Source organism: Rhizopus delemar, genomic scaffold (genome assembly GCF_000149305.1).
Source record: "Rhizopus delemar RA 99-880 supercont3.1 genomic scaffold, whole genome shotgun sequence".
In the NCBI taxonomy this organism is placed as follows: domain Eukaryota; kingdom Fungi; phylum Mucoromycota; class Mucoromycetes; order Mucorales; family Rhizopodaceae; genus Rhizopus; species Rhizopus delemar.
Genome location: NW_027137827.1, coordinates 1757265 through 1772829, shown reverse-complemented (window position 1 = coordinate 1772829; position 15565 = coordinate 1757265). Strand labels below are relative to the sequence as shown.

Sequence of the window (15565 nt, the reverse complement as noted above, 5' to 3'; positions counted from 1 at the left end):
TTTTTTGAGAATGCGACAAAACTGTCCCAATGCACCGCTTGTTTTTGATTCCCTCTATCTCCATTTGCGGCATTTTAATCGGTCTTTGCTATATGTTGTTTACTTCTACAAGGCTTTGGCTATCGAATGATATACAACAAGCCATAAATTAATCTGATAACCATAACGCTACAGGCCATAAAAGAGAAAATTACAAAACATTGGGACAGTTTTGTCGCTCACTGTAGTTGGGGCATTGACTTAGCTGGTCCCATGAAAACTTCCTTGAATGGCAACAATTACTTATTGATTATGGTTGACATTGCTACACGTTACTGTGTATTGAAACCCTTGCCTGATAAGCAATCTATGACAATTGTAAAAGCTTTAATCGATGTCTTCTCGCATTATGGTTTTCCACGTGTAATCCAATCTGATAATGGTGGTGAATTTGTAAATGAGCTTATGCAATTACTTGCTGAAAATGCTGGTTATGACCATAGACTCATATCTAGTTATCATCCCAGAGCTAATGGAGTAAGTGAACGTTGGGTACAAACTGCTGTAAATGCAATAAAGAAACAAATCGAGGGTGCTAAAGCAGACTGGGATTTATATGTTCCTTCTACACAACTCTACTTGAATGGTAAACATAATGAACGTACTAAGACGCCACCCTTCACTTTAATGTACGGTCGTAACATGAATGACTTTGAAGATTTTAGCAAAGAAAAAAATAAGGCAACTAAAGAAGAAATAAATAAACAACTCCTTCTCAATATAAAAAAAATGACGGAGATTGTATTCCCTGCCATATATGAACGTACAAAAATAATCACAAACAATCAGAAGGAAAAGTTTGATGCGTCACATAAACTAATTACGATCCCTGAAAATAGCTATGTAATGGTAAAAGTAAATATTAAAACCAATAAGTTAGATCCTACAGTAGGTCACAAAACTGCTGCAAGGAATTGCAAAATTCAGGTTTTACAGCTGGTTGTCCATGGGTACTGCACCAAACTATCTCAAACCTTGACTGTTTGTACCTCAATAGAAAGTGCATTTATTCGTCGATTATCGGATATGGGCAATGGTTATTGGTGGAATTTGAGATCGCTAAAGGTAGTATTATGAACATTCGACATTTTTTTACTTGTTCACATATGTTTTAAATGACGAATTTTAATACGACCCAACCGGTTGCTATCATAATTTTTCACATTCTTGACATGATTAGAATGATGCCAGTATATAAAAGCGCTTACAATTCCTTTATTTTAAATTTTATATTCCCTTATTTAAATTATTTCTCTTTTTTACCCTATCGTCAATCGCATGCCTAAACGGCTGTCAGAGGAGAAAATAAACGATCACAAACAGGCATTAACCGCATCCACATCAATGTATGATCTTTCCAAGGAGCCTGGATTACATTAATCAACTGTTAGTAGATACTCTAGACGGCTGTTTTCAAGTAGGACAGTAAACACAGGTGGTAGACCTGCAGTAGTCTCCAAAGTGACGAAGCGGTTAATCAAAAGAAAAGTCATGGAATGGGTTCTAAAGGCTTCTAAAGAGGTGTACCGGGAGCTGGTTGGATTTGGCTATGATATCTCATACCAGTCAGAAATTAACGTACTGAAATCAATGGAGTTCCATTTTCTGATAGAAAAAAAGAAGCCATTTCAGACAAAAACGCATACGTAGCATCAGTTAGAACGGGTCAAGGAGCATCAGGATTAGGCAATGAGTGACTGACAGCAAACAGTGTATTTTAATGAGACCAAGCTCAGCGTATAGGGCTTTGATGATGCTGATCACTATTGGAAACGGCCAAGTGACCTTCTTCAACATCATGACCTGGATTTTGCAATCAATCACGGAGCTAGCAAAATGATACCCTGGGGTTGTATAATCTCTGAAGGACCAGGATATGCTTGCTAAATTTACGATGGGAACTTGAACTCGGGTGTTTACCAGCATATTTTGAACACTACGCTTCGTGATACTATGAAGTACTACAATTTCGACTGGTCCAACATTTAGTTTTAGCATGATAATAACACAAAGCACAAGGCATAATCTACAATAGCCTAGTTATGTAGTCACCAAGAGAGCTATGTTAACTATTGGCCAGCTTAGATCCCCGACTTAAATTCAATCGAGCACGTAGGACATCAATTGAAATTGAAATTCAACTATTACGAATATAGAGCAAAGAACATGGATGTGTTTTGGGAACGAGTTGATGAAATATGAAATGACTTCCATAAAGATCTTTGCCAAGAACATGTAGATAACATTCCGGAAAGAACTCAAGAGATTATTAATAGAAAAGTAGGACCAACTAAATATTAATAAATAAGTTCATTCCGTTCAAATTTTCATTTTTTCAAATTTTCAAATTGCGCGCCTCATACTTCCTTCAATACTTATCCAATAGGGCATAAACTCTTTCGGATTTTTCAAGACATGTAGAAGATTTACTATGTGGGAACAGAGGCAGTTTGTGCCATTGTAACAGGATGTGCGCTGCAAAAACCAAGAAAAATGGATTCCTTGCAGCAGTTTTGTGACCTACTGTATTCTTATTCAAACTCATTTGTAAAGATTTAGCTTAGAATGATATGACTGTTATCTTATTGACATGTCAAAACATGACATTGCCTCCATCCAGGTTGTAATTATCTTTTCTGGAATTAATGTGGCAAGTAAAAAGATGTTTGTTTAACTGAATGTCAAAATGAGGTTTGAGATGTCAAGATGAGCTCTATTCGTTGTAGGAAATAGGTGCTTGGTAGGATGAAGCCATATAACGTATAGTGGCTCTTTATATAAACATATAAAGTATAGTGTTCAAGAATGGAACAAAGCATTTAGGCGATAATAAACCCTAAACAGGAATTTATTGCTAAAGTGATGTTTGTCTGTAAATGTGACTGCGTACAAATGTGCAAATTGAAAAATATTAAGGCATGAGAAAAAATTCTATTTTTTGCTATCCTTGTAAATATTTTATAATTGCGTTATTTGCTGGTAACATATATGTATAGTTAATGAAAGTTGGGTGGAAGAAGGTCAATGTGTTAATGTCTGTTTCTTTTAGAGTTAGTTACATTGCGATGCACGTTTTTTCTTTTCTTGGTTGTATCTTTTTTAGGAACAAGTTGAACCTCGCGCGCTGGTTCTTGTTCACTTATACGTGACCAATACTTTTGGATCGGTCTGTAATCATGGAAATGACTAGCCGGTTCCCAAGTGTCATCTTCTTCTCCATAACCTTTCCATCGAACTTTATATAAGTAATTACCCGGTGATCCCTTATGGTGTAAAACTGCCTCAACATCGTATGATTCAGATTGATCAGTATTGGATAAGGATACTTCCTGGGAAATAACCTTTATTTGCGATGGAGGTACATCTCTTGGTAAGAGTGCTCCAGTTGCATCAACCAACACGTATGAACCACCTTGAGTTTTTCTTTTGACAGTATAATTACCAACGTAGAGGGGATCACTTTTTGCAACACGGTTTACATTCTTGAGCGTGACTTGACTACCAGTGGGGATATCGGTTAGAATTCTGTGAGTTTGGTTGAACTTGTCTCGAGACGCAGCTTGTGAAGTTTTTATTTTTTCACGAATAGCAGGTAAGACAGTGTCATTAAACTCGTTAATTCTAGTTTCTAACTGTTTCATTGTTTCAGGCGATTTAGTTTTGTCCAGCACGTTATTATAATCCTTGTTTTCATTGGGACGTCTTGCAAATATCAATGAGAAAGGTCTAGTGCCGTGTAAAGCTGTATGCGTATTGTTGAGGGCTTCTTGGGTACTGTCAACATACAAGTCCCAATCCTCAGTTCTGCCTTGTAATCTTTTGTGCAAAATATTTTTTGCTTTGCCAACCCATCGTTCAACTATACCGTTAGCTCGGGGATGATAAGCTGATACAGTAAGGGACAAAATCAGTCCGTCTTTTAGTTTTTTTCGCAATGCCTCGCCGGAAATTAAACTTAGAGCTCCGCTTTGCTGACGAAAAATTTACCTCTTTTTTCAACAAATATGACAATATCTGTCGAGATTGGTAGTTTTTATTTTCCGACATGTTATAAGAAGATATATTGAAAATAACGGATTTTTATGTCTTTGAGTTTTAATTAGTACTTGGTATCACGGCCCTTACGCTGGATTACGTCCCGAACTCGACGGGGCGTGGAGTGAATAAGACTTCTACAGTACTCTGGAGTTGCTAGGTCATACCAAAGCTTCGAAACCCGGTCAAAAAATGCTTGATCAGCCTCAATCACGGAAGGGGATGGTCTTGTCATCTGTTCCCTCTTTTTAAGCATGGCCCATGCATTTTCAATTGGGTTAAGGTCAGGAGAGTATGCTGGCCAGCTCAGTAGCTTAACCTTGTTCTTTTGGAACCATTTTGAAGGAGCTGAAGCACAATGGATGCTTGCATTATCTTGTTGAAAGATCATGTCACTACTTTGCAGGCCATAGTACTTTAATGTTTCCTTGTATTCCTCCTCAAGTACTGATGTGTATAGCTCACCATTTACATTACTTTGTAGCCAGGACATGTAGCCCCCTCCATGTATAGTTATGCAATTTCAAAGCATAATCCCGCCTGCTCCATAAGCATGTTTCTTTTTGTAGTGATGATCTCGATAAGGTGCATTATCCTCTTTCCAAGCATATTCTAGACCATTAGACCCTTTTTTTTGGATCTTTGTCTCATCAGAAAAGACAACGCGTTCCCAATCAGTCTCCGACCAGTCTTTATGAGCCTTTGCCCAATCATATCGTGCCTTTTGCCTGTCATTATTAAGTGGAAGTGCCGTCTTTTTTTAGCCGCTTTTAGACCTTTGCGTTTGAAAGTACGAGTAATTGTTTTTGGATTGACTGATCGATCTGGTTTTTTAACGTCAAAGGAGGCATCAGCTGCGCTTTTAGATAAGCCTAGTCTTATGTCTCTAGCTGCTTTGGTTTCCTCCCTAGGTGTGAGTAAACGATGTCTACCCGCGCTATTTTTTGACTGCATCTTGGTTTTCCTTGAAATTCTTCGAATCATGGACTTTCCACAGCCTACTTTCTTTTGAATTACATCCCATGGAATGAAGTGGTTCAACATGTTTTCAATTTGGGCATGTTTGTCGGCTTTCTTTGCTGTCATGGCGTGTTTAGCTAATCTGAGATGAGGTAAACGGGGAAATAGAAAAAATGTAAAAAGATAAAATGAGCTAAAATATGAAAGTGCGTAAGCGTTCACTGACGTCATAAGACATACCAAACTAAATTTCAAGTCAATCCAGTGTCTGTTTCTGGAGATACTGTACCTAACGCAAAATCGGGCGTTAGCAGCTATCACGGAAAATCACTTTTTCCGCCATAACTACAGATGAAATGCAGCTAGAAGCACTTAGGTTACACCAATATTTTTGTCTAGTTTACGTGCAAATTTAGTGTCAGCAAAGCGGAGCTCTAAAAGTAATTCTCGGAGAGGCATTGCGAAAAAACCAAAAAAACGGACTGATTTTGTCCCTTACTGTAATATTACTGTATTAAGATGGACTTCTCACTCTCCAGACTTAAATCCTATTGAGAATCTTTGGTCAATTCTGCAAAGACGCTTATTGCAGTATGAAAAGCAGCCTGACGGAATGCTTGAGTTATGGTCAAGAGTAGAGAATATTTGGGAGTCGATTACTCAGAATGAGTGCCAAAAACTCATAGAAAGCATGCCTAAATGTATTAAAGCAGTTTACAATGCAAAAGGAGGTCATACTAAATATCAATTGTTATAAAATAAAAATCCCACAAATCCCTTCAAGTGTGTGCCTGTTTTTAAAATGCTATTACTCCGCGGTCATTACATGAAACTCGGAGTGTAAACATTATCCAAGTACCCTATCACCGTGGCTTTCAGATGAGGTATGACATGCTACCAATTGTTGTACTTAATACTCGCTGACAAGCAAAAAACGAAAAAAAACCAAAACACTTAAAGGGTTTTGTGAGGCACTGTATAAGAGAAATTTTATAAACTGATGTAAATAATCAACTGTTGAGATGAAAGTGAAACTTGGCTGTTCAGGGCAGTTGGTAATTATCAGTATCTATTCTTATTCAAACTCATTTGTAAAGACTTAGCTTAGAATGATAAGACTGTTATCTTATTGACATGTCAAAACATGACACTCACTTATGGTTTGGAGCTGTATTAGCTGGTACGGGGTTGGGCATATTGTCGACGTAGGCAAGAATATGGACAAGAGCGTCTATTTATCTGTATTGCAAGATGATTTGGTGAAGTCTATGACCGACTATTGTAAAGAAAATGGCCTAAAAATGACTGATTTTGAATTTATGCAAGATAACGATCCGAAGCATAAGTCCAAAATCGTATCTGAATGGTTGTCTAAACAGGATTTTTCAACAATGGAATGGCCTCCACAGTCTCCAGACTTAAATCCAATTGAAAATATGTGGAATACCTTGAAAAAAAGCTTGTTTAAACAGTATGATTGTCCTCCTGCCTCTATGGATGAACCATGGACTCGTACGTTCGAGACTTGGTATGAAATTACCGAAAAAAAATGTCAAATTTATATTAAAACTATGCCTCAACGATGTATTGACATTATAGAGAATAAGGGTCTTTGGATCAACTTCTAATGCACACTTTTAAATAAAAACTTTATTCTAAAACATCGGTCCCAAAATTGTACAAGTGTAGTCGGCATTTTTAATCGGTCATAACTCCATCAAATCTAATTTTATCGCCGACTAAATAATATTAACAGAAAGCTAAGAAGCTATACTTTCGAATGATGTATAACATGCTGTAGCTTATTTATCGTTATATTGTCGATAAATCCTACGGAAGCAAAAAATGCAAAACACGTACAATTTTGTGAGCCACTCTATATAAGATCACAAACCGCAGCCTTTGTTGGCGTTAACATTGTAAGGCTCTTCACTACAATAAGGTTCAAATATTGAATAAAGTTCAAAAAATTTGAATTGGTTCAGTATAGGGATTCACAAGACGCAGTCATCATTGGCATCAATATTGTAACTTGTTAGTACTTGGGAGTTGGCTTGTGTTAAAGTGATGTACAGTAGGTCAAAAAACTGCTGCAAGGAATCCATTTTTCTTGGTTTTTGTAGCGCACATCCTGTTACAATGGCACAAACTGCCTCTGTTCCCACATAGTAAATCTTCTACATGTCTTGAAAAATCCGAAAGAGTTTAAGCCCTATTGGATAAGTATTGAAGGAAATATGAGATGCGCAATTTGAAAATTTGGAAAAACGAAAATTTGAACGGAATGAATTTATTTATTAATATTTAGTTGAACCTCCTTTTCTATTAATAATCTCTTGAGTTCTTTTCAAAATGTTATCTACATGCCTTTGGCAAAGTTATTTATCGAAGTCAATTCATATTTCATCAACTCGTTCCCAAAGCACATCTGTGTTCTTTGCTCTACGTTCGTAATAATTGAGCTACAACTTCAATGGATGCCATACGTGCTCGATTGAATTTAAGTCCGGGCTCTGAGCTGGCCAATCGTTAATATAGCTCTCTTGGTGACTACATAACTAGGCCATTGTAAATTATGCCTTGTGCTTTGGGTCATTGTCATGCTAAAATTAAATGTTGGACCAGTCGAAATTGTAGTACTTCATAGTACCACAAAGCATAGTGTTCAAAATATGCTGGTAAACACCCGAGTTCAAGTTTCCATCGTAAATTTAGCAAGCATATTCTGGTCCTTCAGAGGTTATACAACACCAGGACATCAATTTGCTAGCTTCATGCTGAATTACAAAATCCAGGTCATGATGTTGAAAAAGGTCACTTGGCCTTTTCCGATAGTGATTATCACCATCAAAGCCCTATACGTTGATCTTGGTTTCATTAAAGTAAACGATTTGTTGTCAGTCAACCATTGCCCAATCCTGATGCTCCTTGTTCCATTTCAACTGATGCTACGTATGCACTTTTGTCTGAAATGGCTCCTTTTTTTCTATCAGAAAATGGAACTCCATTGATTTCAGTATGTTAATTTCTGACTGGTACGAGATATCGTAGCCAAATCCAACTGGCTCCCGGTATACCTCTTTGGAAGTCTTTAAAACCCCTTCAATGACTTTTCTTTTGATTAACCGCTTCGTCACTTTGGAGACTACTGTAGGTCTATCACCTGTGCTCACTGTCCTACTTGAAAACAACGTTATAAAGTATCTACTAACAGTTGATTCATGTAATCCAGTCTCCTTAGCAATATCATATTTTGATGTGGATCCGGTTAATGTCTGTTTGAGATCGTTTACTTTCTCCTCTGACAGTGATTTATGCATGCAATTGACGAGAGGCTAAAAACGAGAAATAATTTAAACAAGGGAATATAAAATTTAAAATAAAGGAATTGTAAGCACTCTTAAATACAGATAACATTCTAATCACGTCAAAAGTGAGAAAAATTGTGATGGCAACCGGTTGGGTTGTATTAAAATTCATTATTTCAAACATATGTAAACAAGTAAAAAATACCGGATGTTTAAAATACTACCTTTAGCAGTATCAAATTCCACCAATAAACATTGCCCATATCCGATAATCGACGAATAAACGCACTTTCTATTGAGGTACAAACAGTCAAAGTTTGGGATAGTTTGGTGCAGTATCCATGGACAAGCAGCTGTAAAACATGAATTTTGCAATTCCTTGCAGCAGTTTTTTGACCTACTGTAGATTTGTTTAATTTGAGGTTTGAAGTCTTGAATGACTTGAGTTTAGGTAACTTGATTGAACGTTTAACAGTTCTTTTGATAGAGTAAATTGTATTTGAGTAGTGACCACCAGATCTTATTAGATCAATAAGGTTAAGTGTGAAATTGTTTGATAAAAGATAAAAATAAAAGGGATCTTTCTTGATTTGTGATAACTCGGGTATCAGATCAGAAAGAATAAGTAAAAATAAAAAGAAAAGAAAAGGTTATTGTGACCTAATAAGAAAAGATTGCTTTTTAAGCGTAAGAAGATATGATTTATTGGATATCGAATATTTGTTAAAAATAATCATCTTATTTATATAAAAACATGGAGCGCCTTTTGTCTCTTGTCATGAACTGTAAATTACAGTTCATGTTCTTCATCCAAACTGTAATTATTCATGCTTGTATCGGGGACTAAATTCTCGTTCGTGCAACAATACTATTATTTGCTTCGTCACAACATAATCCAATGTTATTTTAAAGGTTGGCTTGTAGTAAGTGAGTTAAATTGGGTAAAGTTTGCTTGTAAAGCTTGATTTAAGGTTGTGATTGCCTTGTAAGTTGTTGTTTTGTATGGAATTTAAGCAGATGCTTGATAAGTAGTGACCACCAGATCTTATGTGTAAGATCAATACGATGTTTCTTGATAAAAGTTAAAGTAGAGTAAAAAGTTTAGGTAAACAGGGACTTTCTTGTTAAAGTTTGTTAATTATTGAGTAGAAATATATGATTTATTTAAACTGACTGACAATTTCTTCATAAAAAGATGGGATATATATATATGATAATTTTTTTTTCTTCTTTTTTTTTTTTTTTTTTGCTTTTCTTATTTTTTGACCTTTTTTTTTATTTTTGCGGCTATTGTTATTTCTTTGACAATGGTTGTTAAAATAACTTAAGTTATTTTAACAATCCATGTCGGAGTTGTTTCGTACTTCGTCCAAAAAGAGACCATTCTCACATCATTTTTTTAATTTTTTTATCTTTTTGACTTGACTCGGCTAATCTCTGTGCATCTTCATTGCGATTTTCGTTACACCAAAAGAAGAATGAAACATACGACTGTCACGTCTTTTGTTACATTCTTAGAATGTAACACAATTATCTCTTTTGGACTTTCAACTGTAAACTAGCAACCGCAGTATAACCGCAGTACAACCGCAGTGTCTTCAGTATTAACATCATAACTGCAAGTAACAAACATCACCACCGCAGCAAACATAAAATAGTATAAATAGATCTTATATTTATTAAATAAACGATTAGCTTTTTACTACTCAATTAATTATCTTGTACCTTTGTTAATTACCTTAAAAAATCTATTCGTGATCTGACACGACAATTGGTAGCATCTGTTGCATTAAACAACATAGAAAAGGTCTATGTCATATTCAAATAGTATATCCAAAGAACAGAAGATATTTGAAATAGAAGAAAGAGTATATACACTACTAGCACCAGAACTCAAAAATAAATATACAGCTTACAGAAAAGTACAAAATTTTCCTGAAGAACAAAGAAAGCCATTATCCAGATTAACATCAACATATTTTGACAGAACAGCTCAAAAATTAGCAACAGAATTTATATCTAATAACAACTATTGGCCAGACATTAAAGAATACTTATTAGAAGAGAACACAATGAATAATAATATTGACATGCAAGACTTAGCACAAGTAATTGCCACAGCAGTCGCTACAGCAATAAACAACAAATCAACAAATGAAAATGCGAATGTGCGAATACCGATTCCTTCCTCATACAATGGTGAAAGAAGCGCAGCAATAATCAACCTATGGTTACAAGAAGTTGAACGTTATCTTGAATTCAATTGTGTACCTCAACAACGCTGGTTACCTTATGCAATAACACTTTTGAGAGGTCGTGCACAGAAATGGTGGAATCAACTATCTCAAAAGAATGAAGAATCAGTAACATGGGAAAAATTCAAAATTGATTTAGAATATGCATTTAAACCTTCTTATTCCGAACAATCAGCAAGAGACAGATTAGCCTCCATCAAGCAAACGACATCGGTATCCGAATATGCTGACGCATTCCAAGATATTCTATTGGACCTACCTCGAGTATCAGATGATGAAGCTCTTGATCGTTTTGTTCGCGGTTTGAAAAATGATGTTCGAATACATGTATTAACAAAAGAACCACGTTCATTAGAAGAAGCAAACAGATTTGCTATAGCCTATGATAGTGCCAAACAAACAGGAATTGTCCTACCAACAAGACAAAGAGACTCTTTTGCTGATGACCCCATGGATTTATCTGTACTGATGCAGCAACTCAATGCTATTGTTAAAGCACCTAGGAACAACTATTATAATCAAGGCAGAATCACTACCAAACATGGACGCAACATCATTTGCCATTGGTGTCACAAGCCCGGACATATTATTGCTAAATGTCGAAATCGAATCAGAGAGATCAGAGAATTTGAACAAACCAAATTAAAGCAAAACCGTGGTAACTTTCAAAGACAATACCGACAAAATCAGAACAATCGACAACATACATCAAACAGAATATATAATGCTGATATACAGTAGGTCAAAAAACTGCTGCAAGGAATTGCAAAATTCATGTTTTACAGCTGCTTGTCCATGGATACTGCACCAAACTATCCCAAACTTTGACTGTTTGTACCTCAATAGAAAGTGCGTTTATTCGTCGATTATCGGATATGGGCAATGTTTATTGGTGGAATTTGATACTGCTAAAGGTAGTATTTTAAACATCCGGTATTTTTTACTTGTTTACATATGTTTGAAATAATGAATTTTAATACAACCCAACCGGTTGCCATCACAATTTTTCTCACTTTTGACGTGATTAGAATGTTATCTGTATTTAAGAGTGCTTACAATTCCTTTATTTTAAATTTTATATTCCCTTGTTTAAATTATTTCTCGTTTTTAGCCTCTCGTCAATTGCATGCATAAATCACTGTCAGAGGAGAAAGTAAACGATCTCAAACAGACATTAACCGGATCCACATCAAAATATGATATTGCTAAGGAGACTGGATTACATGAATCAACTGTTAGTAGATACTTTATAACGTTGTTTTCAAGTAGGACAGTGAGCACAGGTGATAGACCTACAGTAGTCTCCAAAGTGACGAAGCGGTTAATCAAAAGAAAAGTCATTGAAGGGGTTTTAAAGACTTCCAAAGAGGTATACCGGGAGCCAGTTGGATTTGGCTACGATATCTCGTACCAGTCAGAAATTAACATACTGAAATCAATGGAGTTCCATTTTCTGATAGAAAAAAAGGAGCCATTTCAGACAAAAGTGCATACGTAGCATCAGTTGAAATGGAACAAGGAGCATCAGGATTGGGCAATGGTTGACTGACAACAAATCGTTTACTTTAATGAAACCAAGATCAACGTATAGGGCTTTGATGGTGATAATCACTATCGGAAAAGGCCAAGTGACCTTTTTCAACATCATGACCTGGATTTTGTAATTCAGCATGAAGCTAGCAAATTGATGTCCTGGTGTTGTATAACCTCTGAAGGACCAGAATATGCTTGCTAAATTTACGATGGAAACTTGAACTCGGGTGTTTACCAGCATATTTTGAACACTATGCTTTGTGGTACTATGAAGTACTACAATTTCGACTGGTCCAACATTTAATTTTAGCATGACAATGACCCAAAGCACAAGGCATAATTTACAATGGCCTAGTTATGTAGTCACCAAGAGAGCTATATTAACGATTGGCCAGCTCAGAGCCCGGACTTAAATTCAATCGAGCACGTATGGCATCCATTGAAGTTGTAGCTCAATTATTACGAACGTAGAGCAAAGAACACAGATGTGCTTTGGGAACGAGTTGATGAAATATGAATTGACTTCGATAAATAACTTTGCCAAAGGCATGTAGATAACATTTTGAAAAGAACTCAAGAGATTATTAATAGAAAAGGAGGTTCAACTAAATATTAATAAATAAATTCATTCCGTTCAAATTTTCGTTTTTCCAAATTTTCAAATTGCGCATCTCATATTTCCTTCAATACTTATCCAATAGGGCTTAAACTCTTTCGGATTTTTCAAGACATGTAGAAGATTTACTATGTGGGAACAGAGGCAGTTTGTGCCATTGTAACAGGATGTGCGCTACAAAAACCAAGAAAAATGGATTCCTTGCAGCAGTTTTTTGACCTACTGTAATTGAAGTCGAACCGCGTAATGATCATACTGCACAAAATACTATTAATAATTTGAATTCATTTGATAGTGTTAATAAAGATTCTTTACTTGATCTTTCCCCTTATCCATTTGACTTCTCTGCTGATCATGACTTTCTCATGAATGCTTCATCTAAAAATACCGTTCTTCCTACATACGAAGTTTTTATTAAAGGTGTACCCTATCAGGCATTAATTGATACTGGAGCTAGTGCAAACTATATACATCCTCGGCTTCTCAATGTAGTTGACTCTTATAAGCCAGTTATTAATCAAGCAGTTGAAACAGCTAATGGTGAACAAACAGTAATCTCTGGTCAAGCAATATGTACCATGGAAATTAAGGGGAGAAGTAAGAACTTTATTAACATTGTCAAAGCCTTTGTATTCGAATCAAAGTTTGATATCATCCTTGGTAATTCATGGCTAAAGCAAATTAAGCCCAGGCCAGACTGGTTTGACAGCTCATGGACAATAATGATGCCTGACTGCTCTACAATTGTGATGGAACCATACAGGACAACTAACAATCTGAATAAACAACAAGATGAAGTTAATGTCATCATATCAGCCAAACAACTAACTAGACTGTTCAAAACAAAACAAGTCTCTGAATATTATCTTGTGCATGCTGAGATCGATGAATCCAATGTAAATTATCTAAATAACGTAAATTATACTGACTTTCCATGGATTGCAGAATTCAGTAAAGAATTTCCAGAAGTATTCAAAGGTCATATTACTGGGTTACCTCCTATGCGAAATACACAAGATATTATTGTCACAAAACCTGATGCTGTACCTGTTGCAAGACCACCATATAAAATGTCACCTTTAGAACTCTCTGAACTAAGGAAACAAATAGATGAACTGTTAGCTAAAGGATTGATTGAACCATGTGCGTCAGAATGGTCTAACCCAGTATTATTTGTTCGAAAACCCAATGGTGATCTTAGAATGTGTTGTGACTACAGAATGTTAAACAAGGTCGCATTAAAACAAAAAATACAATTATCTCGAATTGATGAGTGTCTTGAAAGACTTCACAATGCAAAACACTTCACTTCACTCGATTTAACCAATGGATTTCACCAGCAACGCTTAACAGATTCTGACTCTCTTAAAACTGCTATCAGCACGCGATATGGACAGTTTTGTTGGAAAGTGGTGCCTTTTGGTCTTTCGAATAGTGGTCCAGCCTTTCAAAAAATGATGAACACTGTATTGGCTGATTATATTGACAAATTTGTAATGGTCTATCTTGACGACATATTGGTATTTACGAATGGTAATGAAGAACAACACAAGCAACATGTTCGTATGGTCTTAAGAAAACTCGATGAAGCTAAACTTATTATCAACAAAAACAAATGTCTCTTTAATCAAAAAGAACTAACTTTCCTTGGATATAATATTAGTGAAAAAGGAATTTTACCTGCTCCACAAAAAATAGAAGCTATCAAATCTTGGCCTGTTCCTATAAATGTACAGCAAGTACGACAATTTATGGGCTTAGCACAACACTATAGAAAATTCATCAAAGGGTTTGCTGGCATCACTGCTCCTCTTACTGACTTAACCAAAGGGACGGGTCACAAACGTCGTGCTATCCAATGGACTGATGAATGTCAAAAAAGTTTTGATATGATAAAGAAGAAATTATCATCTGCGCCAGTATTGATAAACCCAGATATGGACAAACCATTCCGTATTGAATGTGATGCTAGTGACTTTGCTGTTGGTGCGGTACTTTTACAAGAAGAAACCAAAGGTGTTTGGAAGCCAGTAGCATTTGAATCAAAGAAATTATCACAAGCTGAACGAAATTATCCACCACAAGGGAGCTGCTGAGTATATTACATGCATTACGAACATGGAGATGTTTTATTGAAGGCAATAGTTACCAAGTTTTCACTGATCATCTTCCTTTGAAATATTTAAGGTCACAAAAACAACCTACTCCTCGACTGGTACGATGGCTAAGCGAAGTAGAGTTATATGATCCAGAAATACTATACAAGCCTGGTGTTGAAAATCAAATTCCTGATCTATTATCAAGGCGTGATGATGTCTCTGCTATACCTGAGAAGAACTCTATGCAACCACGATATGTATATCACATTGGTCCAAATAACAAATGTTTGTCACGATTAGAGCAAGACCCAATCCAGGATTGGCCCTTACATTACTTGACAACGGAAGAAAAATGGCCGGACAAAATAAAAGCTGATTTAATTAAAGTGCGCAATCGCTTTATTGTCAAGAACCAACAAGTATACAAAAAATCAAAAGTACCAAAGAGTAACGAATTTGTAGAGCTCAAATTTATACCATTTGCAAAAAGAGCTGATATGGTTGATGACTTCCATTCTGGATATGGTCATGCAGGTGTCGTATTTACCCCATTAAATACTTATTATTCGTATGAGATTACTCAAATCTTATATAAAAAATAACAAGTACTGAATACATAATATTATATATTACATATTCTCTAAGACTCATTTACAATATTAACCATATACAATATTTATATTATTCAAGTTCAATACTAAAATTGACCTTGAGCACACT

At 35.8% G+C, this 15565-nt stretch overlaps 5 protein-coding genes across 5 annotated transcripts; 4 read left to right on the top strand and 1 right to left on the bottom strand.

Annotated features, from left to right (window-relative positions):
• Positions 1-291: 291 nt before the first annotated feature.
• RO3G_00702 (uncharacterized protein) lies at positions 292-1116 on the top strand (the record flags this gene model as incomplete). The annotated part of the gene is made up of 1 exon (XM_067655293.1): positions 292-1116. The coding sequence occupies one exon, from the start codon at positions 292-294 to the stop codon at positions 1114-1116; it is 825 nt and encodes a 274-aa protein (XP_067511394.1).
• Positions 1117-3068: 1952 nt separating this feature from the next.
• Positions 3069-3680, bottom strand: RO3G_00701 (uncharacterized protein; the record flags this gene model as incomplete). Its single annotated transcript, XM_067655292.1, has 1 exon — positions 3069-3680. The coding sequence occupies one exon, from the start codon at positions 3678-3680 to the stop codon at positions 3069-3071; it is 612 nt and encodes a 203-aa protein (XP_067511393.1).
• A 2511-nt stretch (positions 3681-6191) lies between these two features.
• On the top strand, positions 6192-6662 carry RO3G_00700 (uncharacterized protein; the record flags this gene model as incomplete). Its single annotated transcript, XM_067655291.1, has 1 exon — positions 6192-6662. One exon carries the CDS (start codon positions 6192-6194, stop codon positions 6660-6662), a length of 471 nt encoding a protein of 156 aa, XP_067511392.1.
• Positions 6663-10414: 3752 nt separating this feature from the next.
• RO3G_00699 (uncharacterized protein) lies at positions 10415-11731 on the top strand (the record flags this gene model as incomplete). Its single annotated transcript, XM_067655290.1, has 3 exons — positions 10415-11255; positions 11383-11511; positions 11709-11731. The coding sequence occupies 3 exons, from the start codon at positions 10415-10417 to the stop codon at positions 11729-11731; spliced, it is 993 nt and encodes a 330-aa protein (XP_067511391.1).
• A 1207-nt stretch (positions 11732-12938) lies between these two features.
• Positions 12939-14842, top strand: RO3G_00698 (uncharacterized protein; the record flags this gene model as incomplete). Its single annotated transcript, XM_067655289.1, has 2 exons — positions 12939-12970; positions 13042-14842. The coding sequence occupies 2 exons, from the start codon at positions 12939-12941 to the stop codon at positions 14840-14842; spliced, it is 1833 nt and encodes a 610-aa protein (XP_067511390.1).
• Between the last annotated feature and the right edge of the window lie 723 nt (positions 14843-15565).